This window comes from Bos taurus, chromosome 18, assembly GCF_002263795.3.
Source record: "Bos taurus isolate L1 Dominette 01449 registration number 42190680 breed Hereford chromosome 18, ARS-UCD2.0, whole genome shotgun sequence".
In the NCBI taxonomy this organism is placed as follows: Eukaryota; Metazoa; Chordata; class Mammalia; order Artiodactyla; family Bovidae; genus Bos; species Bos taurus.
The window spans coordinates 2,121,895-2,149,611 of record NC_037345.1 but is presented as its reverse complement, the minus strand read 5'-3'; the positions used below and the strand labels follow the sequence as shown (position 1 = coordinate 2,149,611).

The following is a 27,717-nucleotide window of genomic DNA, read 5'->3' as shown; positions in this document are numbered from 1 at the left end:
AAAAAGCTGAATCTATATATATGAACTTTCCAGTTCCAACTTTCTATAAAGATATGATGGCTGCAAAAAATCGAGAGAGATTTCTTTACAGAGAAGTAATAAAGGATGCTATGGGATGAATGTGAAATTTGGAAAATGCCAAGACTCTCATCTCCTCTCCATCTGAAACACCTTATCATCTTATATCCGGGGGAAAGGAGTGATAAGAAAAAGAAGAAAAAATATCGTTTTGATGAAAGCATGAAGGTGGGAGCCTGTCTTCATTAAGTTTCCCTAAAAAGCAAATCTTAAAACAAGAATATGGATGCAAGTGGTTTATTTAGGAGGCAATTGAAGAAATAAAGAGTTACAGACGTGAAGGATTAGAATGTGTGGGAGAATTAATAGTGGTGGAGGCTGGCATTCTTGCCTTATTCCTGATCTTGGAGGAAAAACATTCAGTTTTGCGGCATTGAGTATGACGTTAGCTGTGAGTGTAATACACGGCCTTAGTTATACTGAGATAATTTCCTCCTATTCCTAATTTGTTGACAGTTTTTATCAATAAAGAGTGTTGAATTTTGTGAAATGCCTTTTCTGCACCTATTGACATTATCATATGTTTTTATTCTGTTAATGTGGTGTGTCACATTACCTGATTTTCATATGTGACCATTCTTGCATCCCAGAAATAAATCCCACTTGCTCATGGTGTATGATCCTTTTAATGTGTTGTTAGATTTGATTTGTTAGTATTTCGTTGTGCATTGCTGTATCTATATTCATCAGGGATACTGGCCTGCAATTTTCTTAAGTCTTTGTCTGGTTTGATATCAGGGTAATGCTGAGTTTATAAAATGCGCTTCAAAGTGTTCTTTCTTCTTCAGTATTTTGCTAGAGTTTAAGTAGGATTGGCATTAATTCATTTTTAAATGTTTGGTAGAATTCACTAGTGAAGCCATTTGGCCCTGGGTTTTCTTTGTTGGGAGGTTTTTAATTACTGATTCAATCTCCATTATTAATTATGGTGGTGGTGGTTTAGTTGCTAAGTTGTGCCCAACTCTTGTGACCCCATGGACTGTAGCCCACCAGACTCCTCAGTCCATGGTATTCTTCAGGCAAGAGTACTGGAGTGGGTTGCCATTTCCTTCTACAGGGAATCTTCCTGACCCAGGGATCCAACCCGGGTCTCCTGTATTGTAGGCAGATTCTTTACCAACTGAGCCACCAGGCTCAGACTTTCTCTTTCTTCATTATTTAGTCCTAGGAGGCTGTATGTTTCTAGGAGTTTATCTGTCTCTTCTCGGTTCCACAGTTTGTTGGCATATAACTGATTGTTCATCAGAGTCTCTCTGTGTCTTTTTTTTTTTTGGCTATGCTGTGGGATTTTAGTTTGCCACCCAGGGATCGAACCCAGACCCATGGCAGTGAAAACTAGACCACCATGGAATTCCTCATTACAGTCTCTTTTGATTATTTTTTCTGTGACATCAGTTGTAATGTCTTTTACTGATGATTCTATTTAAATTTTCTTTTTTTCCCCTTAATGTAGCTAAGGGTTTGTAGAGTTTATCTTTAAAAAATAAACTCCATTTCACATTTTTTCTATTATTTTTCTATTTCATTTATTTCTACTCTGCTATTTCCCTTCTTCTGCTAGCCTTGGGCTTAGTTTGTTCTTATTTTTCTAGTTCCTTGAAGTGTAAAGTTTGGTTGTTTGAGATCTTTCTCCTTTTCTTAATTTATGACTGCACTGGATCTTCCTTGTTGCACGTGGGCTTTCTCTAGTTGTGGTGAGAAAGTGAAAGTGACCGTCGCTTAGCTGTGTCTGACTCTTTGTGACCCCGTGGACTAGACAGCCCTTGGGATTTTCCAGGCCAGAACACTGGAGTGGGTAGCCTTTCCCTTCTCCAGCGGATCTTCCCGACCCAGGAATTGAACAGGGGTCTCCTGCACTGCGGGCGGGTTCTTTACCAGCTGAGCCCCCAGGGAAGCCCAGTGTGGTGAACGGGGCTATTCCTCATGGTGTTTCAGCTTCCCACTGCAGTGGCTTCTCTTAGGCAGAGCGTAGGCTCCAGGGCCCATGGCTCCGCAGCTGTGCGCACAGGCTTGGTGGCCTCGTGGCATGTGAGATCCTTCCAGATCAGGCATTGGAGTTTTGTCCCCTGCGTTGGCAGGCAGGTTCTAACCACTGGAGCAGCAGGGACGGCGCTTTCTCCTGCGTTATGTCGGCGTGTATTGCTGTGGACTCACATGTGCATATCGCTGTGCTCTCAGCACTGCTTTTGTCCCACTGTCTAAGTTTGGCTATGTTGTGTTTCATTTGTTTCCAGGTACTTTCTGATTTTCTTTGGATTTCTTTTTTTGACGGAATTGTTCAAGAGTTGTTTAATTTCCACATATTTATGAGCTTTCCAGTTTTCCTTCTGCGATTGATTTCTAGTTTCATCCCACTCTGGTCAGAAAAGATGACCACGGTGGATGGTCATCTTTTGGTATGATTTCAGTCCTCTTCAATTTGTTAAGACATGTTGTGACCTAACTTCTGATGTATCCAGAGCAGAGCTCCCTCTGGCTGCAGAGCTGCTTGCTCCAGACCTCTCCATGGAGTCTGGCTGAAGCTAGTCTCCACGGAGACCAGCTGTCCTTGCTTAGCTAATTTTCCCCCACTGCCCCTCCTACCCTCGATCCTGAGAGGCTTCCTTCAGTAAATCACGTGTCCCCGGTTCTTTTCCTCAGACTTCTAGGGAACCCGACCTAAGAAGAAAACTGACAATGCAGTAGGCGAAGAACAGTAGCAACAGAATGTAAATGAATAAACACCGCAGACATCCTCCACCCGGGTCTTCCCTACTCAAAAAGTCTTCTCTCCCTTTGGAGGGAAGAGTCTGATGAGGTAATGAATGACATTGCTCAGACTTCCTAGCTAAGGACCCAGCTAACCTATTTTAATAAAGCAGAGGTCTCTGCGGCGACCTTAGAGGAGGAACCTGGCTTCAGCCGCACCCACCGCGGCCCACGCCTCTCCTGAGCCCATCCCAGCTGTGTGTCTCCCTTGGCTCTCTACCCGCCACACTCGGTATTTTCAGGCACCGAGAAGCAGACACGAGAACCTTCTCTCTAGTTCTGTTTTTTCTGCTCATCTAATCTTTCCCATACTGGGTGCTCGCTATACTAGTTTCCGGGACCTTATTCTTTCCTGAGTCCCCAGCCCCAAGCAGAGGACGTGGCACCAGGAGTACTCCATAAAGTTACTGAGAAATTTCGGTAAGGTTGGGGAGAGGTGGACAGGGCGGGGGAAGAAGACCAAGAGGAAGCGAGGGGCCTTCTGCCTGAACCACCTGGAAAGAGCTCTAGGAAACCAAGGCGCCTGAGCCGGGGGGGCGGCTGCAAGGTCCCTGTCACAGCTACAGGAGGCGCGTCAGACTCCCCGCCCGACAGGCTGACGGGGCCCGCGGGGAGGGCGGGGTGCAGGGCCGGCGAGCAGAAGGCCGCCGGACTTCCGAGGGGCACGCCCGCACCCCGCCGCTGGCGTCCGTTCCGGGCCTGCCGGCCGGCGGGACACAAGACGCGCGACCCGGCACCTCCCCGGGGTCCCCAGTCGCAGACTTCGTGTCGGGGGGCTGAACGTCCGAGAAGCCGACGGACCTTCCGGGAACCGCGCCCCGGACCGACTGGATGGCCTCGGGAAGGGCGGGGTGAGTCCGGCGGTCGTCCCGGCGCGCGCGGTGTCCGGGGCGCGCGGTGCCCGGGGCGCGCGGGCTGCAGGGCGCAGCCGGGATCCTGGGCGGTGAGGGGAGAGCCACAGGCCCGTTTCCCGGAACTCAGGACCAGGTTGGTTTCTTTTCCTCGGCCCCGAGGGTGCGGCCTCCCTCTCCCGCCGCTTCCTGCTGAGGAAGGCGCGGTGTAGGAGAGGGGACACGTGGGGGTCGCCGTGGAGGTGCCTCCTGAAGCCGGCCCACTGCCCTGCACAGCACCGCTGCGAGCAGTCAGTGCGGAAACTGCCGGGAGCTGATCCCACGTCTTAATGGTTAATGCCCCCTTCCTTTTCCAGAGCCCGTTTTAGGCACAAGAGGAATAACTCTGTGTTAAAAGTCTCATCAGAAAAGGTTGCTTGATGCCAGTTTTTGGAGGAGAGAGGGAAATGGCATCAGAATTTTTCATGGATTTATATTGTTACTAACCATTTTAAGATTTTTCACTTTTAAAATTAGTGACTTTTACCCCTCATTGTTTTCCTGCAAGAAACCTATGAACATATCTTTATTAGGGATGTTAGCAGTTTTACATATTATAAATAGCACCTCAGTGCGCATCCTTAGCATCCATCTATCTATACACATACGAGCTCCTTTACAGCACAAATTCCTAGAAATTCACATTGTTGAGTAAAAGTGTATATGTATTTATATTCCCTTTCATCCTTTTGATATCTTTATCCTATACTCAATAAGCCCTAAACAATTTTAGTTATTATAATTTTAATATCTGATAGATGGGTCCCTATTTTATTACAAAAATCCTGACTATTCCTACTAATTTCCTCTTTCAAATGAACTTTGAGGATCATTTAGTTTCAATACCAAAATGTACCATTGAGAGTTTTACTGGAACTGCATTAAATTAGATTTATATTTGAAAAAGGATTGCCAGGTTTGTAATTTTTAATCTCCCCAGCCAAAATAAATAATAGTTCTCTCCATTTCTTGAGGATTTGTTTTCCATGGTTTTCTTCATACCACGTCATCACTTTTCCTGTGAAATGTATTCTTTTAAGTCATTGTTTTGATGAGTTGGATATTTCCCCCATTATCATTTGACTAGTTATTGCTGAGATATGGCTTTTTTGAATAAGATAACTGGAGCTTGGAGCTATGAAGCTGAAATCCTCAAGTTTCCCTGAGCAACTGGGGGAACTGACAGAAGCATGACCACTGCTTCTGTCTCCAGTGGATCAGAGAAAGGCATAAAGTTCACTGCCCCCAGGAGTCCCCACAAATGACCCTGAATCTCTCTGCTTAGCAGCTAGGAATATCTGGGTAGCCTGAGACCCCTTGAGTCTTTTTTAGGCAAGCCCTAACACTTTTCACTTTCATGCATTGGAGAAGGAAATGGCAACCCACTCCAGTGTTCTTGCCTGGAGAATCCCAGGGACGGGGGAGCCTGATGGGCTGCCATCTATGGGGTCGCACAGAGTCGGACATGACTGAAGCGACTTAGCAGCAGCAGCAACACCTGTTACTTCCCTTCCTAGATCAATATAACACTAAGACAATAACAAAAAGTATCAATTAGTTGCTTACTTGGTTTCACTTCTACTAGTTTTTAAGCCAGATTTGGTTCCAGGCCAACTACTTTCTCCAAACTAGTACTACTACTCCTACCTGTTTCATTGAACTATTGAGATTAGCTTTGTTTAAAACTGCTTTGGAAAGTGTTTCCGTGGCCCTGTACTTATTTAAATGCAACCTTCTCCCTAACTTAGTGTCTTCATCTACAAAATTAAGATAACGCTGTGACCTCCTGGTTCCGAATCACTAGCCTGCAGCAGGTGAATAGAGCGAGTCGTGGTCTTCGCTGTTAGCATCATTCATCATTCAACTGAACCCAGTTGCTTTCGGTTGCATGTACAGCAAATATGATTCAAACTGGCTTAAGCAATAGAGAAAGTTATTGGTTCTTGAAGCCCATAATTGAGTAATGGGATAGATCTCAAATCCACAAACGGATTGCTGTTGATTGTTACAGAAAATATGAAGGTAGTCCAAGTGGCACTAGTGGTAAGGAATCCGCCTGCCAAGAGGCGAGAGACTCAGGTTCCACCCCTGTGTTGGGAAGAGCCCCTGGAGTAGGAGATGGCAACCCACTCCTGTATTCTTGCCTGGAAAATCCCGTGGACAGAGAAGCCTGGTGGGCTACAGTCCCTGGGGCCTCAGAGTAGGACACAGCTGAGCACACACAGTGCATTAGGAGCAGAGAAGTGGAGACTGTGTAGGCAACACAAATGTCTCCCGCACCTCTGCTGAGCCTGGAAAGCTTTTTAGTCTTTACGCAAATGCCTCTGAGGGACCAGCACTTATAACAAGAAGTCTTACGGATGCATCGGCCAGTGGGGAGGCTGAAGCAGATTTACAGGGTGCTGAAAACACACTATAGAGGGATGAAGGTGTGGACCACGGAGGCAGGCATGCTCAAGCATTGGAAAAAGAGACAGAAAGAAAAGTTTGAGATTACAGAAGCTGGCTTCTATTACAGTCCTGAACATCCTCTGCTGGCTGTGGCCAAGGTTGTAAACTGAGGCTTCAAAGGCAATCTTTGGTTGGCAAACAAAATGTATTTGACCAACACAGTGTTGGACTGCATAGTTTTTAAAACATTTTTTGACTTGGTTGTGGGATTTTAAATTGAGAGATTAAATATAAAAATCCAGATTTCTGACTGCTCTTTAAAAACTAGAAGATCTTCTACCACTGGGCCCTTTATCCTTGAAGAGCAGCAGCTGTTGACTTTACTAGGTAATCCTTACCTTCTTTAGACAGGATCTGAGCATTTCAACCCACTGTCCTGTGGTCAGCTCTATACTTTAGCAGGATATGCTTGTTAGAATAGGCTGACCTGCTTTAACAAATTGACCCCAAAATGTAATGATTCAAATGCAATAGCTGTTTATTCCATGCTCACTTAGCAGTCCATGGCAGTCATTCCAGGTTTGTGAGCGGCTCTCCTCCAGGGATCCAGGATTCTACATTCTTGGGCTCCACCACACCCAGGGCTACATCCTCCTATACAACCAGCTGACAGTGTGTGGAGGAGACAAACCTGACTCAAACCCAAAGTAACACTTTATTGCTCATACCCCTTCTGTGAGAAATAGTCATATGGCCCCATCAAGCTGCAGGGAAGTCTGGGAGATGTAGTCCTAGCTGAGCCAATTTGTTGTTTATTCACTAAGTCATATCGGACTCTTTGTGACCCTGTGGACTGTAGCCCTCCAGGCTCCTCCATCCATGGGATTTTCCAGGCAATAATAGTGAAGTGGTTGCCATTTTCCTCCTCCAGGGGATCTTCCTGACCCAGGGATCAAACCCACAGCTCCTGCCACATCTCCAGCATTGCAGGTAGATTCTTTACCGCTGAGCCACCGGGGAAGCCCCTGGCAAAGCCAGTACTTCCCAGCTAAAACTGGAAGGTTTTGGTGGACGCAAGCCATCTCTACCTTACATGAAAACAATAGGAAGACCTCTTCAACCATTTAAATCACAGACACCCTTGATGTTCCCTTATCCCAGTAGTAAATATGAAGGAGATTCCTGGAACTTAAACAGATTCCATCAGTTTCTTCCAGGTATGGATCAATTGAAGCAGATCATCTCCTTAGGCCGGCTTATCTACAACCAGTGTGAGGAGATGAAATACTGCCAGAAACAATGCCGACGTCTAGGGAACCGCGTCCAGAGCCTGCTGCAGCCTCTGCAAATGCTCCAGGACCAAGGAGAGAGGAACCTGCCCCCCCAGATAACTGCCGCGCTGAGCCGTTTCCAGGATGCCCTAGAGGAAGCTAAGGAGCGGATAGACAAGTTCAGCAATAAGTCCAATATCCAGAAGTTTCTAACAGCAGGGCATGACAGCATAATCTTTGGTGGGGTGAACCAGAGGCTGAGCGATGTCTGGGAAGAGCTCTCTCTGCTGCTCCAGGTGGATCAGTGGAGGCATACTTCAAGCCTCAGCCTAGGAGTGTCCTGGCAACAGGAAGATCAACAGGATGCAGAGGAGGACAGGAAAGCTATCCAAGGACTGAGTGGTGAGGACTTTTTTCAGGTGGGGGGATGCACATACAGGTGTATTCGTCTCATTTTGGAAAATCAGGAAGGTTGAAGTGGTTTTGGCAGGTATCTGTTGACGAGACTCAGAATTTCAGACGTCTGAGTGGAGAGGGGTGCCCACCATGAGGCTGCAGCCGGAGTGTGGATGTATGATACGACTACATGGGAGTGAAGACTTGGGGCCAATAACTCAGCAGAGCCAGGGGCAAGAGGGGACGTGTGAGTGCTGTCAGGAGACCACGTCAGAGGCTGTGCAGACATGGCAGTGGCTTGGGTCCAAGTGGCCGGGGCTGGACTGAGTGGAGGGCAGGGCTCCAAGGGAATGAGATACGCGCTGGACTAGAGAGGAAACAAGGGAAACAGATATGACTTTACACTTTTGCAGATCGTGGTGATGTTAATTCCAGATCCTTCCCTCTTATTAGGGTTGTGGGTGGAGGGAGAGGAATTAGGGTAGAGTTTCGATGAACCGTCCAGGCACTGGAACTCAGAGGGATAACCGTTCTCACCCTTGGTGTGGAGGACGGTGCATCCCCAGTCAGGTCCGCAGGAGACTCTCCAGCATCACAAACCAGATATGGAAGAGACCTGTAGGCAAATGGTTTTTTGTTTGTTTGTTTTTTTGATGAGGAAAAGTGAGGCATTTTAATTCCCTCAACCAAACACCTACCACAAGAAAACTGGAGTCAGGAATTGGGTTGAAGTGATGTTGAAAGCATTGCATCAGCTGATCCTGCCAAAGAGCAGGAGTGGTCCCTGGCCTTCCTCATCTTCAGCGTTCATTGGTCCACTTTCTGGTAGAAGGAGGCACCTCCGTGTCATCAACTTGGAGGAAAGGATATACTTCCTGCAATTGTGTGAAAACATTTGGACTTGGTAATACTTTCACATAGGACAAAATTCAAAAGGCACAAAAAGACCCAGCATGAGGTGGAAATCTGCCTCTCACCCTTGACAGCAAAGTTCCATTCCCAGACACATGCTCTCTTGCCAGTTTCTTGAATAGCCTTTGGGAGAGTCAAGTATATATTTTCTTTCTTGTTGTTGTACAATCAATAGCATACTAAGCACACTGTCCTCCTTCTTGTTTTTCTCATTAAATAAGCTCATTACATATTCTTGCATATAAATACCCTTAGAGTTGTCTAGTATCCTTGGTTTATAGGGACCAGATATATTCAAGGAGCTCTCTATTGATGGATATTTAAATTGTGTCCAGTTTTCCACTATTGTTAATAGTTCTACAGTGAGTCTTTTTGCATGTATTTCAGGATCTCCTTAGGGAAAATTCCTAGAAGTTGAGTTACTGGGTCTAATTGCTAGATCAAAGAGTATGGACATTTTAAAACTTTGAAACAGTTTGGCAGATTAACTTCCACATAGGTTTTAGAAATATTACTGCTATGAACCATGTATGTGTTTGTCTGCTGAGATTTTCCTGGTTTGAGCACTGAAGGTCTTATATCCTCAGAGCTCCTCAGTCCTGAGAAAACTGGGATGGTTGGTCACCCTATCTAGTATATGATCAATTTTTAACATATTTCTGAATGTATAAGTCAGGATAGATATGATTATACCATGGTTCAAAAAAAAAAAACCTCAGTGTCTTAGAGAAGGAAATGTCTTTTTCTCATTCAGAGAAAAGTCCAGGAGACTCTCTAAGGTAGCTGTCATCTTTCCAGGATGTTTCAGTATTGTGACACTTTCATGTTGACACAGACTTCCCTGAAAATTTCTTTCGCTTCATTTCTTGGCCAAAGCAAGGCACACAGTCATGCATCAGGGCACTTCCTGTCTGCTTGGAAGTGGAGAGCCAGATATTCGTGACCAGTAATCATTTCTACTGTAATGAACACGAGAGATGAGAAAAGGGTATCTTGGTGTGCTTTCTCTGAGCATTTCTGTTTTTGAGTATTTGCTGCTGTTTTTCTTGCAGAGAAAGAAACTGTAAAAACTCTATTGATGCAACTGGAGGAAACCATCGAAGCCGTGAAGAACTGTGAGTTGCCGTGTGCCCTGCTGCCTCTGGCTGCCCCAAACTAGAAGTCATGAGTTTGTTAGGAACTTTGGGCTCCCCCGCCCCACCCTGGTCCATTTTCTGGGCTGGATAGCTGCAAGCAGCCCGCAGGTTTTGGGGATGTGTTCACGGCTGGCCTAGGCTTTTGTGCATGGGGTCGTGTTTGAAGGGGATTTCTTGACCAGCAAGATATCTTCCAGCACCTGTTAGAGTGCTGACAACTTCCTCTCTCTCTCTCTTTTTTTTCTCCCCTTGTGGCTTGTGGGATCTTAGTTCCCTGACCAGGAATTGAACCCGTGCCTCCTGCAGTAGCAGCTCAGAATCATAACCACGGGACTTCCAGGGAAGTCCCCTGATGACTTCCTCTAGATAGCATCAAAGCTTCAATTCATTTGCTGAATTTCCAAGAAGAAATTCAAAATCTGATACATGTATATGTATGACTGAGTCCCTTTGCTGTACCCGTGAAACTGTCGCAACATTGTTTGTTAATCAGCTATACCCAAATACGAAGTTAAAAGTTTTTAAAAATTAAAAAGAAATTCAAATCAAATTAAAAACGCTTATCCATTCTACACATCTGTGAGTCTCTGCTTTATGCTAGAGCCTGAGTGTAGAGGAAACTAAGATACAGAGAAAGGCCTTCTGAGAGTTCCCAGCCATGGCATGGAGTAAGGGAGAGGAGAGACACACAACAGCAGTGGGGTTCCTGAGCTTAAACTCCGTGTCTACCTATTAGAATTGAACTCACTAGACAAGATGCCAAATGCTCAGGCGCCAAGCTGTTGTGCAGTAGGAGGAGATGAGACAGATGGATAGAGATGGGGTGCAGGCTGGAGACAGGCTGGATCCGAAGAAGAGGAGAAAGAAGTACACAAGATGTTTCTGTTACCACTGGCTGTGTCTCTACCAGTCACTCAGAGGCACGGGGACCTCTCTCCTGGAAGGAGGCAATCAGAAGCTCCAGGCAGACCCAGCTTTGGTTCACTAGCGGGGGCTTCCCCCTCAAGCGTTGCTAAGATGCCTCTTCCCTCATAACACACCCTCCTCAGCTGTTCACTCTTTATTACCTTCTCTCCTAGGGATGAGGTCAGATTCACAGAAACCCAAGAAGGGGTTCCCACAAGATCAAATCAAGGAGATTAAGAAGGAGGAGCTTCCAGAAGCCGATTGGATCCTACTAAAGGAAAATGAATCCAGCACACTTTATGAAGGAAAATACCACGAATCTCCAGTGGCCATAAAAGTATTCAACAACTCCCAGGCCAAAGACATTGGGTAAGTTGTTTTGTACGGTTCTCTCCCCTAGTTACTTCCTGTCTGTAACTCAAGGAGAGGGGCAGACTGTCTCCATATTCTGATATGGGGGAACTCAGACCCCAGAGGGTTAAATATTTGCTCTCTGTTATTAAGGAACACAGTTTAGACTTAAGGGTACGTCTTCCAAAGTCAATTCTAGAAACGTCTCTTGTTTATTCATGTATTTAGATATTTTTAAAGGCAGGTTCCCTTTCATTGCTGTTTCTTGGGTTCCCATCCCTTTCACAGACGATAAAATATTTTGTTTGTATGTGTTCTTGCAAAATGTTCGCTGTTATCATATATGTGCGTTTTAAATGTTCACAGACGACAGTGCGTCACGTCTGCCGCCTGCTTCCTTACCATTCTCACTCAGCGTCGTGAAACTTACACTGTGCCTGTGGTCCTTTGCTTCTGACTGCTATCCATGGTGGAAATCCACAGTTTGCCTCTTTTTCCAATGATGGAACACAACCTGCTTCTAACTTTTGCCCATCAAAAATAATGCTGCCATAGGTATCCCTTATGGCCCTGTATGGGAATTTCTTGGGGCTGTATTGCCAGGAGAGGAACTGATGGATCATAGGGTATGCATATATTAAGTTGACTAAGAATTACCAGGTGACTCTTTAGAACAGGTTGTATATGCCTTATCCTCACCCCTGGGAGATGCTGATGATCCCTCAAGTGAAAGTGAAGTCGTTCAGTCGTGTCCAACTCTTTGTGACCCCATGGACCGTAGCCTACCAGGCTCCTCTGTCCATGGGATTCTCCAGGCAAGAATACTGGAGTGGGTTGCCATATCCTTCTCCAGGGGATCTTCCTGACCCAGGGATTGAACCTGGGTCTCCCACTTTGCAGGCAGTCACTTGACCATCTGAGCCACCAAGGAATGGCCGATGATCCCTCAAGCCCCATGCATATACAGACGGTCACTACACTGAATGTTTTCTGAAGGACCTCCCCAACCTGAAATCCTATTTTCCCTTTTTATTCTCATAGAGTAGTGAGGCATACTTTCAATAACGAAATCAGAACCATGAAGAAATTTGATTCCCCCAACATCCTGCGCATGTTTGGGATTTGCATTGATGAAACAGGTAAGAGGTGCCTCTAGGACTGGGTATGCTGTGGTCTGTCTTATATCTTTGTGCGTTACTGCGTTGTTTTACTGCAACAGCTCAAAGGGTGGCATCTGCACGGTGCTTTTATTATTGACATTTATTTTTTCGCATCTCACGATGCAGGTTCCCATCTTCTTTCAAGTGAAGAGGCTTGAAGTTGGCTTCAGCCTGAGGGCTGGTTTGCACTAATGCAACCACATCTCTTCCTGCTGATTCACTGGGAACCAAGGAGATGCTTGTCCAGATGCTGACCTGGGTGATGAGTGTATTTTGTTGCAATAAAACATTGCAAAGCTGACTGACCCAAACAAGGAATCTAACCTTGATCATTAGTGTCGAGTGAATCTAAAAGCTAAATTAACCTGCCCTTTTACCAAGAACTTCATTTGTCAGGTTCAGTTTCTTTTTTGTTTTTTATTTTTTTAATGTGGCTGCATTTCCTCTCACAATGTGGCTTCTCCTGCTGGTTATGTTTTGCTGCTTTTGCCTACAGAGAGGGCAAAGCAGCTCCCTTCTTGTCCCCTCTGGAAGTTTCTGCACAGGCTCAGGTGACCTGACTTTGGAGCACAGAATCCCAGGGTAAAGGGAAACCTCTAGTAATATTTATCTTCCGGGGTGACAGCCAGGGTGACTGACTCACTCTGTGTACATCAGTTCTTGCCCGTCTCATGGCCCTGCCCTGAGGCCCCAGCTTCCTGTCTGAGCTCCCCTACTCAACATATTTATTCAACTTCCTGTGAGCACTGTCTGGACAAAGCAGGCCCCGCCCTCCTGGGTTGTAGTGTTGAGTCGGGGAGTCAGTTACTCAAGTAACTAGGGGAAGTGTAGAGTTCTGACATGCCAAATGCCACAGAGAAGAGGCATGGGGACTCTGTGGGTATTGGACTCATTCAGGGAGTCAAACCATGTGAGATGGAGATGGAGAAACACAGCAGAGCTTCGTCTGTCTCTTGGAGAGAGGGTGGGATGGGCTACAGTAAGCAGGACCTCTGAGCACGGATGGATCTTCACAGCGATCGGCTCTTTTCCATCAGTGACGCCCCCTCAGTTATCCATCGTCATGGAGTACTGTGAGCTCGGGACCCTGAGGGAGCTGCTGGATCGGGAAAAGGACCTCACCCTGGCCAAGCGCATCATCCTGGCCGTGGAGGCAGCCAGAGGCTTGTACAGGTACCAGCGTGGGGAGAGGGCGCCCAGAGGGAGAGGATGAGTCTGCCTTCCTTTCTGCTTGACCCAGAGAGAAGCAGAGAAGAGGCTGGAAGCCTCCTTGAGCAAATCACCACGTTTAGCAAATAAAAATACAAGAGGTCCAGTTAAACTTGAATTTCAGATAAGCAATAAACAATTTTAGTACAATGTATGTTCCAAATATGACACCAGATATACTTTTACTGAAATTTCAGATATACAGAGTTCCATATAAACCCTACACTTTTTTAGTACTTTCTTTTTTTTTAAGTATTGATTTTTCAAAATTCAAAATCATCTGGATGTCCTATATTTTATCCACCAGCTCTGCCTACTCTCACATATACTCTATGGTTCCTTTAGCCCAAGGGCCCCCAAAAGTCAGTCACTAACAGACCACATACGTAGTTATTACCGTATTCACATTAATGCCATTATTTATTTAATATTTTTCTTTCGATTAGCTCACTTTGTAAAAAAAAATATTAATAATAAGTTAGGAAAAAACGGGGGACATTTTCTATTACTACCATAAATTGGAGACCAGAATCACTTAGCACAAATAGGTGACCACAAATAAAACCAAAATAAAGTTATTAAATTCTGGTTAAATGTTGCCGCCTAGCAAAAGATCTACAATTCAGACCAGCATTATCTTTTCACAGAGGAGATGTTAGCAGATTTAGAGAAGTGTCAAAGACATCCAGCACCAAACAGAGACTTTCTTCTTGACATAATCAGAAAGATTGGAATTAAAAGAAGAATACCTTTCTTAATGTATCACCTTGCATGCCACTTATCCCATACTTTGGGAAATACTTCCTTACTCTTTCTTGGAAATCGTACAGTTTATCCTTCTCAACTTCGTACACTAGTGGGTTTTGCGAGAAGGATTTGGACTGTAGGGGACACTGTTAGTGCCTATCCAGAGGACCGCTGACCCTCCTTACCTGATCTGCACTCTCATCCACCGTTCAGCATATGTGCTGCTAACAGCTCCTCACCGCCATCTGTAGAGGAACATTCATGGGTGCTAGAGCCTCTAGGCCCTGAGAGCTGAAAATGCCCGGGAACTTTACAGCCCCTGTCCCTGACCCTGTCTCTCTCCTCCCCTCCCTCACTCCAACCCATAGTCACTGAACAACCAGTGTGGGTACAGAAGTCCAGCTCCTTTGCTTCATGCAGAACAAACCCTGAGGGGTAGTTATTCTCCAGAGGTCCCCGTGGGATTAGGCTGAGCCTGGAACTTCACCTGAAGTCACGCCCTTGCTTGATTTCTCCTCCTTCTCTGCCCTGCTTCCACAGGTCCCTCACTGGTTTCCTGGGACTATCTTCTCATTTAAAATTTCACTAATTTATCTTTGGCTGCTCTGGGCCTTCATCGCTTCACGGGCATTCTCTGGTGGTGCACAGCGGGGGCCATTCTCCAGTTGTGAAGCCCAGACTTCTCACTGTGGTAGTTTCTCTCATTGCAGACCTCAGGCTTCAGTAGTTGTGGCATGAGGGCTTAATTGCTGGAAATACCTTCCTAATCAGTCACTTGTACAGTCCATGCTCATGATCTGCTTCTGGGAGAACCCAATCTGAGGCTGACTCTATGATAGAAGCCCAAAATGGGAGGCAGGAGCTCCGTTCATCCAAAGAACTTAGGCAGGTTCTTTACCACTAGTGCCACTTGGGAAGTCCCCACCACTTACTGAGTTTGTGGAAACCCCAGCTTTCCATTCTGTTTCAAGCAGAAGGGTCCTAGGTATGGCCCAACCATCCAGCCACGCCTCAGCCCTTTCTTTGCTCAGCACTTCCCATGCAGAGCCCCACAGAAGCGTGCAGCACACAGTTGTCAGATCTCACCTCTGCATCCTGGTTCTCCCACTAACCCGTGGATACCTACCCAGGAAGAAGGCTTGGTACTAACCAACCTCATTATCCTGGTAGTGACTGTCATGCCTTTCAATAAAGTCTGTGCAGGGGCTTCCCTGGTGGCTCAGTGGTAGAGAATCCACCTGCCAATGCAGGAGACATGGGTTCGATCCCTGGTCCAGGAAGATTCCACATGCTGCAGAGCTACTGAGCCTCGGTTCTAGACCCTGGGAGCCGCCAGTACTGAGCTCACATGCCGCAACTACTGAAGCCCGCACGTGTCTGGAGCCTGCGCTCCGCAGCGAGAGAGCCACTGCAGTGAGAAGCCTAAAACTAGAGAGGAGCACTGCACCTAGAGAGTGGCCTCCGCTCTCCGCCACTAGAGAAAAGCCCATACAGCAACAGAGACCCTGCGCAGCCAAAAATAAAATAAAAGGGTTATTTAAAAAAAAAAAAGTCTGTGCAAAGGTCACTAACGTACCCTGCCTTTGGTCACGTTAGGCTGCACCATTCGGAAACACCCTCAGAACTCCACAGGAACATCAGTAGCACGAGCTTCCTGGTGACGAAAGACTACAACGTGAAGGTGAGCGTGGCCTTCCGGGCACCCTCTGAGTTTGACCTATATGACTGTTTGGTGCTGGGAGAGGCGTGCGTGTTTCCCTGAAAGCCTGTGCCTGATTGTTTCTCTGCCTTCACCGTGGAACTGAACTCAGCGCTTCCTATGCCTGGACAGCGCCCCACACGCCCTGCACTGGACAGACTCAGTCCTCCCTGCCCTTCTGATCCCTGTCTCCCCCACTGTCCACCCACCAGGGGCAGGCTAAGAGTCGTCTCCTCTTAGATGCCTGGACACCACTTCTGTGTCCCTGCAACACCCACGAGGGCGTCTTCTTAGGTCCAAGGAGGCATCCAGACTCACAGACTGGCCGTGGCCCACACTTGGCACCTAGAGGCAATCAGAAGGGTATCATGCAGAAAACACAGCATGCCACCTCAGTTCAGTTCAGTCGCTCAGTTGTGTCCGACTCTTTGCAACCCCATGAATCGCAGCATGCCAGGCCTCCCTGTCCATCACCAACTCCCAGAGTTCACCCAGACTCATGTCCATCGAGTCAATGATGCCATCCAGCCATCTCATCCTCTGTCGTCCCCTTCTCCTCCTACCCCCAATCCCTCCCAGCATCAGAGTCTTTTCCAATGAGTCAACTCTTCACATGAGGTAGCCAAAGTATTAGAGTTTCAGCTTTAGCATCATTCCTTCCAAAGAACACCGAAGACTGGTCTCCTTTAGAATGGACTGGTTAGATCTCCTTGCAGTCCAAGGGACTCTCCAGAGTCTTTTCCAAGACTGCAGTTCAAAACATCAATCCTTCGGCACTCAGCTTTCTTCACAGTCCAACTCTCACATCCATACATGACCTCTGGAAAAACCATAGCCTTGACTAGACGGACCTTTGTTGGCAAAGTAATGTCTCTGCTTTTCAATATGCTGTCTAGGTTGGTCATAACTTTCCTTGGCAGCATCAAATCCTTCCATCCAGTGGGAGCCCCCACAATCCTCCAGGAGATATTCTCCTTGCCCTCAGCCCAAGTGCGAGAGAAAGAGGCTCGTCTCTGTGGGTGCAGGAGAAGCTTAGAAGCCTCATGACTCACAGGAGTCAATATTCTTTTTTTTTAACTGGAGGAGTTTGTGTGTGTGTGTGGTATCACTGTGTTTTTTATTTATTTATGGCTGCACTGGGTCTTCGTTGTTTTGCAAGAGCTTTCTCTAGTTGCAGCGAGTGACGGCTTCTCATTGCAGAGGCTTCCTTGTGGAGCACAGGCCCCAGGCACTCGAGCTCCAGTAGTTGCAGCCTGCGGGCTCTAGGTACGGGCCTCAGTAGTTGTGGCTCAAGGGCTTAGTTGTCCTGTAGCATGTGGGATCCTCCTGGACCGGGCATCAAACTTGTGTCCCCTGCATTCTTATCCACTGTGGATTCTGATGCACTGGGCCATCAGGGAAGTCCTCGATATTCTTTTATAGCAACTCCGCAGGCATGCCTTCCAGTGTCCCCGAAAGGGGCAGGCCAGGTGTGAGTCACCACATAGCCCAGCACCCCTGTAGTTCTTCACAGTCCCCACCGCCCCGACCTCTCGTCCATAAATGACTTACTGGTCACTGGTCGTTTATTAATCAACAGCAATATATATTACTTAGGAGCATAAGTAACAGTCTGCTTTTGTCAGGTTCGAGGGGAATAGAACTAAAAAGTTCACTGACATTCAGATTGTCCTGTAGATGAGGAAAGGGTTTTGTTAACCCCATGTCCACAGTTCCCAAATGCTAAAAGAATATATTCTTTGTCATCTATAGATAGCTTTCTCTGAATAACAAGAGACAGGTCTCTTCTGCCCTTCAGATGTCTTTCCCCACCACTCAGTTCAATTTAGTTCAGTCGCTCAATCATATCCAACTCTTTGCAACCCCATGGACTGTAGCACGCCAGGCTTCCCTGTCCATCACCAACTCCTGGGGCTTGCTCAAACTGATGTCCATCGAGTCGGTGATGCCATCCAACCATCTCGTCCTCTGTCATCTCCTCCTGCCTTCAATCTTTCCCAGCATCAGGGTCTTTTCCAATGAATCAGTTTTTTGCATCAGGTGGTCAAAGTATTGGAGCTTCAGCTTCAGCATCAGTCCTTCCGATGAATATTCAGGACTGATTTCCTTTAGGATGGACTGGTTGGATCTCCCCACCATTGGTGTAATATAAGTAAGTGTTCCCAAAGCATGGTGTCTATACCACTCTCCTGGTGCTCATCACGTGTGACTGTAACATGTGCTATTCAGCTTCTCACCCCTGGTGGTTAGTGTGGAGCCAGATGTCAGAGGATGTCAGCGCTCCCTGAACTTGTGAATAAGAGGGAGGAGCCACATAAGCATCTAATTCTTGCCCCTAGCTTTGGCTCCCTAGCTGCATTTGGCACAGACAGCCCTCTGCACACAAATGGTGCTAATGACAGATGTACACGGAGCAAGAACACCCTCTCCCATGACTTGTTCTGTGCCTTCTTTAAGAGCATGGCATTGGCCATATAGGGTCAGATACAACAGAGAGGATCCCCCGTGTTGCTGGAGGTTTTTTGTTTCTTTGTTTTTGTTTTGTCTGCCTCCAAGAGAAAACGAGCCATCGGTAGTTCCAGGCACCCCTCTCCATCCTAACACAGTGGAGTTGAGTTATCAACTGAGGAAGCCTTGTGCATATCTAATGTAGTAATATTAGAATAACTACAACATGCCAAGTCTTATGCAGCAGAGCAACTAAGCTGTGAGCCACAACTGCTGAAGCCCGCGAGCTGCAGCTCCTAAAGCCCATTCACCTGGAGCCTGTGCTCCTGACAAGAGAAGCCACCACGGTGAGAAGCCCGAAACTGGAAAGTAGTCCCCCCGCCCCCCCGCTATTAGAGAGTAGCACCGCAACTAGAGAATAGCCCCCACTCTTTGCAACTAGAGAAAGTCCACACGCGGCAACAAAGACCCAGCACAGCCAAAAATCAATCAATTAATTAAAAAAAAAAAATACCAAGTTTTACAGGTGCTTGACAACCATCATTTCAAATAATCCTCACTGTCTCATTTTTACAGAGAAGAAACCTCTTTGTGTTTCTCTTGGTCAATGCACCATAATAGATCGAACCCAGAATGCAGCCAGGAGAGTAGCCACATGGCCAGGAGACCTCACTGGAAACATCCTAAAGGAAAAAGACCATCCCCTGACAGTCACGTGTAGCACCAGTCCCTGCCCTCTACTTCCCACCCAAGATCGTGCCATTTCTTTCTGCCTCTGAGTCACCTCTCTCTCTAGCTTGCAGGATTTGAGTTGAGCAAAACACAGACTTCCATCAGCCGACAAACTAGAGGAAAAGCAGCAGAGAGGGTCAGTTCTGCCGCATACATCTCACCCCAGAGGTTGGAAAATGTGTATAATAAATACGACATAAAAGCTGAAATATACAGGTATGTCTATGTTCTCATGCCAGTTCTCAGATGAACCTGACAAGAAAGTCCAAGTCAAATGCCGTTAGGGAGGAGCATCCCTGGAATGTAATTGATGGTAATGGGAAAGTTCACTGTGGGGAGTTCCTGGTGGGTTAGTGGTCAGGATTCAGCACTCCCACTTCATGGCCTGGGTTTAATCCCTGGTTGGGGAAACTGAGATCCTACCAGCTACACAGTGCGAAAAAAAAAAAAGAAAAGAAAAGAAAATTCTCTATGTTTTCTGGAAATGGCTACAGGGGCATGGAAAAAAGGAAACTTGTTATCATTGTTCATTTTCTTGCTTCTCTTTTAGCTTTGGAATTGTCCTCTGGGAGATCGCCACTGGGAAGAGCCCATTTGAAGGTAAGCACTGTGAAAGCTGACTTAGAAGGTAGACTAGAGTTAAACATCAATGCTGTCCTGGACGCTTTCTTCTTCAATGTGGGCACTGCCTGCGCTGGTCAGTGGGGTCACTGGAAGCTCCTATGTCTCCAGTTCTCAGAGTCCCTAGGTCTGATGCCAGCCGGCAGCATCCAGAGGGATGTGTGGGTGCAGAACAATCTTTAAGCCTCCCGTCATATCATTTCCACTCCAGGTTGTGATTCCAAGAAGATCTACCAGCTGGTGGCTGAGTCCCGGCACCGGGAGCCAGTGGGTGAAGATTGCCCTTCAGAGTTGCAGGAGATCATTGATGATTGCCGTGCCTACGAACCCTCCAGGAGGCCCTCTGTTAAAGGTAGGGCTCTTTCTGGTCTAAAGAGCATGGACCACACGTGTTACTTAACATTTGTGAAAGGTTTTCTTTGTGTATCACAACCAGGGGTGGTTTTGCCCTTCAGGGGACACTGACAATGTCTTAAGACATTTTTGGCTGTTACAGCTCAGGGGAGGTGGGGTGGCATGGACATATCCACCAGTATCTGGTGGACAGAAGCTACTCAACATCCTAGGATGCACAGAACAACCCCTACAACAAATATTATCCGGCCCAGATTATCAGTAGCACTGGAGTTCAGAAACCCTGCCCGAAGGGCATTGTCTAGTCTAAAGTGGGTTGGGAAGGCAGATTATTCCAGCCTATACACTTTCTGTAGCTCAGAGGAGTAGTATATTGGGCATCTACTGACCTGGGGAGTTCATCTTTCAGTGTCATATTAGTGCCATTGTAGTTCACTGATTCCTAAAATGTTGACGTTCACTCTTGCCATCTCCTGTTTGACCACTTTCAATTTACCTTGATTCGTGGACCTAACATTCCAGGTTCCTATGTGCAGGGGTTAATAGTCAGCCACCTGTTGCTCTGGCTAAGCCATGAGAAAATCACCATGGGAAAAGAATAAAAGCAAAATATAGCAATACAGCGTAACACAAATGAAAGTACATTGGGTTGATCAGTTGGGTCATCATACCCTGCTAAGCTAAGGAAAAATATAGAGTGGACCTTGGAATGCCTGGTCAGTGCCAGTTCAGAACGCTGCCTGTGCACACACTAAGATGTTTTCCCAAGGCACATGCAGGTCTATGACCTCCAGCTAGGTGAGAGTCCTGGTACAAGAAAATAACAAAGATAGTTTAAAGTAATCAGTAAAGTGGGAGACGTGACCGGGGACCCAGGAGGCTGACTTCATTGTAGCACAACAGGTACTTTCTGCTTGCCAAGACACTCAGTAAAAGTGGTGTGGCTCCAAGGAACAGGGCTCTTGACCCAAGAGGTCTTGGTCCCCCAGCCCCATCTTTAAAACTTTAATTCTGTCTCTAGTTTCTTTTTCCCAAACTGTGCGTCAGCCACTTTCGAGCCCTGCCTGCTGTGCTGGCCACAACGCCCATGCCATATTGTTCTTCACAGCATAGGACTTTTACTTCCATCGCCAGTCACATCCACAACTGGGTGTTGTTTTTGCTTTGGCTCCATCTCTTCCTTCTTTCTGGAGTTATTTCTCCACTGATCTCCAGCAGCATATTGGGCACCTACTGACCTGGGGAGTTCATCTTTCAGTGTCCTATCTTTTTGCCTTTTCATACAGTTCGTGGGGTTCTCAAGGCAAGAATACTGAAGTGGTTTGCCATTCCCTTCTCCAGTGGACCACATTTTGTCCGAACTCTCCACCATGACCCGTCTGTCTTGGATGGCCCTACATGGTATGGCTTATAGTTTCATTGAGTCAGAATGATCTCTGTTTGTTTCCAAGGCAAACCATTCAATACCACAGAATGCCAAGACGGTGCCCCAACCCGTAATGCTGAAGAAGTGGAAGTTGAACGGTCCTATGAAGATCTACAAGACCTTCTAGAACTAACACCCAAAAAAGATGTCCTTTTCATTATAGGGGACTGGAATGCAAAAGTAGGAAATCAAGAAACACCTGGAGTAACAGGCAAATTTGGCCTTGGAGTACAGAATGAATCAGGGCAAAGGCTAATAGAGTTTTGCCAAGAGAATGCACTGGTCATAGCAAATACCCTCTTCGAACTACACAAGAGAAGACTCTACACATGGACATCACCAAATGGTCAATACCAAAATCAGATTAATTATATTCTTTGCAGCCAAAGATGGAGAAGCTCTATACAGTCAGCAAAAACAAGACTAGGATCTGACTGTGGCTCAAATCATGAACTCCTTATTGCAAAATTCAGACTTAAATTGAGGAAAGTAGGGAAAACCACTAGACCATACAGGTATGACATAAATTAAATACCTTACAATTATACAGTGGAAGTGACAAATAGATTCAAGGGATTACATCTGATAGAGTACCTAAAGAACTATGGATGGAGGTTCGTGATATTGCACAGGAGGCAGTGATTAAGACCATCCCCAAGAAAAAAGAAATGCGAAAAGGCAAAATGGCTGTCTGAGGAGGCCTTACAAATAGCTGAGAAAAGAAGAGAAGCAAAAGGCAAAGGATAAAAGGAAAGATATACCCATTTAAATGCAGAGTTCCAAAGAATAGCAAGGGGAGATACGAAAGCCTTCCTCAGTGATCAATGCAAAGAAATAGAGGAAAACAATAGAATGGGAAAGACTAGAAATCTCTTCAAGAAAATTAGAGATACCAAGGGAACATTTCATGCAAAGGTGGGCTCGATAAAGGACAGAAATGGTATGGACCTAACAGAAGCAGAATATATTAAAAAGACATGGCAAGAATTCACAGAAGAACTGTACAAAAAAGATCTTCATGACCCAGATAACCATGATGGTGTGATCACTCACCTAGAGCCAGACATCCTGGAATGTGAAGTCAAGTGGGCCTTAGGAAGCATCACTACAAACAGGGCTAGTGGAGGTGATGGAATTCCAGTTGAGCTATTTCAAATCCTAAAAGATGATGTTATGAAAGTGCTGCACTCAATATGTCAGCAAATGTGGAAAACTCATCAGTGGCCATAGGCCTGGAAAAGGTCAGTTTTCATTCCAATCCCAAAGAAAGGCAATGCCAAAGAATGCTCAAACTACCGCACAATTGCACTCATCTCACACGCTAGCAAAGTAATGCTCAAAATTCTCCAAGCCAGGCTTCAACAGTACGTGAACCATGAACTTTCAGATGTTCAAGCTGGTTTTAGAAAAGGCAGAGGAATCAGAGATCAAATTGCCAACATCCATTTGATCATCGAAAAAGCAAGAGAGTTCCAGAAAAACATCTACTTCTGCTTTATTGATTACGCCAAAGCTTTTGACTGGGTGGATCACAACAAACTGTGGAAAATTCTTTAAAAAATGGGAATACCAGACCACCTTATGTACCTCCTGAGAAATCTGTATGCAGGTCAAAAACTTAGAACTGGACATGGAACAACAAACTGGTTCCAAATCGAGAAAGGAGTACGTCAAAGCTGTATATTGTCACCCTGCTTATTTAACTTATATGCAGAATACATCATGTGAAATGCCAGACTGGATGAAGCACAAACTGGAATCAAGATTGCTGGGAGAAATATCAATAACCTCAGATACGGAGATGACACAACCCTTATGGCAGAAAGTAAAGAACTAAAGAGCCTCTTATTGAAAGGGAAAGAGGAGAGTGAAAAAGTTGGCTTAAAACTCAACATTAAGAAAACTAAGATCATGGCATCTGGTCCCATCACTTCATGGAAAATAGATGGGGAAACAGTGGCTGACTTTATTTTTGGGGGCTCCGAAATCACTGCAGATGGCGACTGCAGCCATGAAATTAAAAGACACTCCTTGCTCCTTGGAAGAAAACTAAAAGCAGAGACATTACTTTGCTGACAAAGGTCTGTCTAGTCAAAGCTGTGTTTTTCCAGTAGTCAGGTACAGATGTGAGAGTTGGACCATAAAGAAAGCTGAGTGCCAAAGAATTGATGCTTTTGAACTGTGGTGTTGGATAAGACTCTTGAAAGTGCCTTGGACTGCAAGGAGATCCAGCCAGTCAATCCTAAAGGAAATCAGGCCTGAGTATTCATTGGAAGGACCGATGCTGAAGCTCCAATTCTTTGGCCACCTGATGTGAAGAACTGACTCATTGGAAAAGATTCTGATACTGGGAAAGATTGAAAGCAGGAGAAGGGGACGACAGGGGATGAGATGGTTGGATGACATCACCAACTCGATGGACATGAGTTTGAGTAAGCTCCGGGGAGTTTGTGATGGACAGGGAAGCCTGGTGTGCTGCAGTAATGGGGTCGCAAAGAGTCGGACAGGACCCAGCGAATGAACTGAGACTTTCTCTCCCTTCCTTCCTTTTCTTTTATCAACACCCTGGGGTAATTTCCTCTACTGAGACTTTTATTTCACCATGTTATCAGCTGCTCCTCTGTAGTTTCCCTACACCATCTCCTTCAATGGGAATGTTTCCCTCCCCTACTCTAGATCCAGATCTCTCAGGCTTTCCACAAAGCTCCAGATACAAGAGAACATGATTCACATGCAGTGTATCTAGATACTGGGGAAGTGTTTCCACTGAAGTTGCTACAGTATTCAAGGAAACAAAATCATGTTTTTCCTATCTTTATTGTGATATGTATAACAGTACAGCAATGATTAAATATATATGTGCATTTTTTTAAGTCGAAGATAAAGAATATCACATATCCACTCCTAGTTAAAGACTTGAACATTACCACTAACTCAGAAAGGGACCTCCGCATCCCTTGCTTTTACATTCCTCTCCCCTCTTCCAGGAGGAGCCACTATCCTAACTTTCTGGTAAAGGTTTGTCTATGGTTTTATAACAAAGGTACACTAAATTATGGGTTTTCCTGTGGCTCAGCGGTAAAAAATCTGCCTGCAGTGCAGGAGCCCCAGGAGATGCAGGTTTGATCCCTGGGTTGGGAAGATCCCCTGTAGGAGGAAGTGGCAACCCACTCCTGTATTCTTGCCTGGAAATTCCCATGGACACAGGAGCCTGGTGGGCTATATTCCATAGGGTCACAAAGAGTCAGACACAACTGAAGCAGCTTAGCACAAATGTATAAGGACCTTTTGTAAGTGATATCATGCTATATTCTACCACAACTTTCTTCAGTTGATCAGTTAGTATAAAGAAATGTTTTGAAATTCATCCATGCTAATGTGATGGTTTAAACTCATTCTTTTCCACTGCTGTATAGTAGGCCACTTAGGTAACCATGCACGTTACTTACCCCTTCCTCTATCTACGGATATTTTAATCGTCCTTTTAGGAACCTCACCCGTAAACATTCTTGTGCATGTATCCTGAGGCACACAGGTGAGAATATCCTGAGTTAGAGACCTGGGGGTGGAGGGCATTGGTAAATGAAGATTAAATGCCTGAGAGAGAAACTAAAGAGATAGGTGTCCAGGCTTCGGGGGCAGTCCCCCCAAGGACGGCGCCACTATTTACAGAAGTCTCTGGCCTGTTCATTGGTGGTCCATTGGGAATCACTCTAACAGTCATGTTAGAGAGGGTATCTCATCCCTCCCCTTCCTTTGCCCCCATCCCTACCTTTTGGAATGAAAATCCATTTTGCCGAAAGTTTTACTTTTCTTTTTAGTTCAAAAGATTCATTAACAAAAGAAACCACTCGTTACACACACAATAAACAATTTCAATATTTAATAGAGGACTGACTGATTTCATTTCAATATATAGTCATTAAAAGAAGAGAAAAACAACAGAGAAAAGTAACAGCACATACATCACCAAATTAGGCCAAACAACCTCCAGACTTCAGAAGTGCTGGGAAGTCCCTCGTTAACAGCAATCTGGAGTCCCAGTTGGGAAGAGGTCCCTGGCAGTGTGTCTACCCTACGGGTGAGACTTCAAATTGCAGTTTGGGGAGCTCCTGCTTATAATCCCAGGCTGCCCACTGATGTGAGCATCGGTCTGCCTGCAAAAATGCAGTGATGGTTTTTCTTGAACTTTTACAATGTTGTTTGTTTCACTTCGTGAGTCACAAGATTTTCTGAAACCCTAGGGAGCAGGCCAGACCTCCAAGGGCTCAAGGAAATCCAAGACCCATTCCCTCTCTGATCTAAAGTGCCGCTTGGCTTCCTGGTAACAATTGGTGTGTTTGCAAGCAGGCACGTGGTCCAGGCAGGGTCAGAAGTCAGTCTGCGGCCCGCTCTCCTGCTTCTGAAGCCTGAACAAGACTACTTCCATTTTAATTTCCCTAACAAAATCAAAACTTTGGCCTAGCTTCTACCTGAAACTTTCTCTTTGCCCTCATAGCACAGAAGAGCAGACTCAATGGTGCTTCCTGAAGAATTATCCTTCAGGGTGGATGAGAAGCTGACAGTATTTTCTACAAGTAGCTTCTTCTCCTTCAAATTCTCCTTTGTCTTCTTCCTCTTCTTTCCAGGCTTCCTTAAACCCAGGTCCTCCTGGTGTTAGAGAATCTAATACCTGAGACTAATTCACACTAAGATGTGAGCTTACATCTCCCACAAGGTAGTTGTATTTTAAAAGTTGTCCAAGTAAAATTACAAAAATAAAATAAAAATAAACTAGCAGAAGTTGTCCACGTGAGAGGGAACATCGCATTCCAAAGGCGTGAAGGCTGATGGTGTTTTAGACTCCAGCCAGACCAAGGGGAGTGCAGTTGCTACACTGTTTTGTAATATGGAAATATCTTTGTTTCTAACGTGACTGTCAGTTCCTGAGCTTGTCTAACTTTCTGTTCATTCATTCACAGAAATCTTAAAGAGACTGTCTTCCTTTTATTAAGCCAAGTGTTGAAACTGAAACTGTGTCCCTGAACAAGGAGCTGGAAGAACATGAGCTGGGCATCTTTTTCTTTCAAATCCTTCAGCATGGATTTATTTATGGATACAGGGGAGCAGCACTTCTCTGTTACAAATAGAAAACAACTCCAGTAATCCATCCCACTCCCAATGATACTGTCAAAAATACACCTTTGATAATAACTCTGATAGTTTTATAAAAATGTGTCTCTCTTTGGATCCAAACCTCTTGGCATTGTGACTTAGCAGCCCCTCCCATCAGGAAGTCAAATCTAGGGCTTCCCTGGTGGGCTCGATAGTAAAGAATCCACCTGCCAATGCAGGAGACATGGGTTTGATCCCTAGCCTGGGAAGATCCCCACATACCACAGAACAACTAAGCCTGTGCACCACAACTATTGAGCCTGTGCTCTAGAGCCTGGGAGCCGCAACTACTGAGCCCAACCGCTAAAGCCCACGCACCCTAGAGGCTGTGCTTTGCAACAAGAGAAGCCACTGCAATGAGAAGCCCGCTCACTGCAACGAAGAGTAGCCTCCACTCATTGCAACTAGAGGAAAGACCTGCACAGCAATGAAGACCCATCACAGCTAAAAATTAAAAAATAAACAACTTTTTTTTTTAAAAAAAGAAGTAGAATCTACATCCCCACCACTTGAACCTGGGCTGGTGCTGTAACTGGCTTTGGCCAATAGAATGTTGAAGTGATCGTGTTTTGGTTCTAAGCCCAGGCTTCGAGAGGCCTTACAAACTTCCACCCTGTCTCTTGGAGCCCTCCTCCACCGGGAGCAAGCTGCGCAAGGGTGCTGGAGAAGGAGAGGTTACATGGAGCCGTCATACTAGACCAGCCAGGCCAGCAGCTGTCACAGGGATGAATCCAGCTGAGACCAGAAGAACCACACAGCAAAAGCAGCCCGGACGGCCCATTTACAAAACCATGAGCTAAATAAATGGCTGTGGTCTTAAGCCACTAACTTCCGGGGTGAACTGTGACAGCAGTAAACAGCTGGGCAAACACTGATCCTTCCTCTTTCCCACTGAACTAAGTACAGAATCTCCCTTTGGATCCCCAAGGCCTTTATCTCTGACACCAACCTCATCTCCATTATCTGGTCCCAGAGTGCTCCCAAGAGAGACTGCAAACTCTAATACCTGTGAGGTCTGCTGCTGCTGCTGCTAAGTCGCTTCAGTCGTGTCCGACTCTGTGCGACCCCATAGACGGCAGCCCACCAGG

General features: G+C 45.9%; 1 protein-coding gene across 6 annotated transcripts; it reads left to right on the top strand.

The window, feature by feature from the left end:
- Positions 1–3,158: 3,158 nt before the first annotated feature.
- On the top strand, positions 3,159–26,704 carry MLKL (mixed lineage kinase domain like pseudokinase). 6 transcript variants are annotated; one of them, XM_059877358.1, is made up of 12 exons: positions 3,159–3,246; positions 7,315–7,780; positions 9,739–9,801; positions 10,902–11,097; positions 12,121–12,218; positions 13,256–13,412; positions 15,792–15,876; positions 19,139–19,290; positions 19,625–19,674; positions 19,907–20,047; positions 21,336–21,450; positions 26,437–26,704. In XM_059877358.1, coding segments are annotated over exons 2-12 (1,512 nt in total). In that variant the 5' UTR covers positions 3,159–3,246; positions 7,315–7,326; the 3' UTR covers positions 26,438–26,704. The 6 variants fall into 6 exon arrangements, with proteins under 6 accessions (XP_059733341.1, XP_059733343.1, XP_059733340.1 ...); XM_059877360.1 differs by lacking the exon at positions 3,159–3,246 and adding an exon at positions 3,594–3,677 and having other exon boundaries at positions 13,277–13,412; XM_059877357.1 differs by lacking the exon at positions 3,159–3,246 and adding an exon at positions 3,594–3,677.
- Positions 26,705–27,717: the final 1,013 nt, after the last annotated feature.

Coding starts and splice junctions, on each gene's coding strand:
- MLKL (XM_059877358.1), top strand. CDS start 7,327: ATGGATCAATTGAAGCAGATCATCTCCTTAGGCCGGCTTATCTACAAC. Junction 13,413..15,791: donor GCAGCCAGAGGCTTGTACAG/GTACCAGCGTGG, acceptor TGGTCACGTTAG/GCTGCACCATTCGGAAACAC. Junction 20,048..21,335: donor CAGGAGGCCCTCTGTTAAAG/GTAGGGCTCTTT, acceptor CTTTTCATACAG/TTCGTGGGGTTCTCAAGGCA.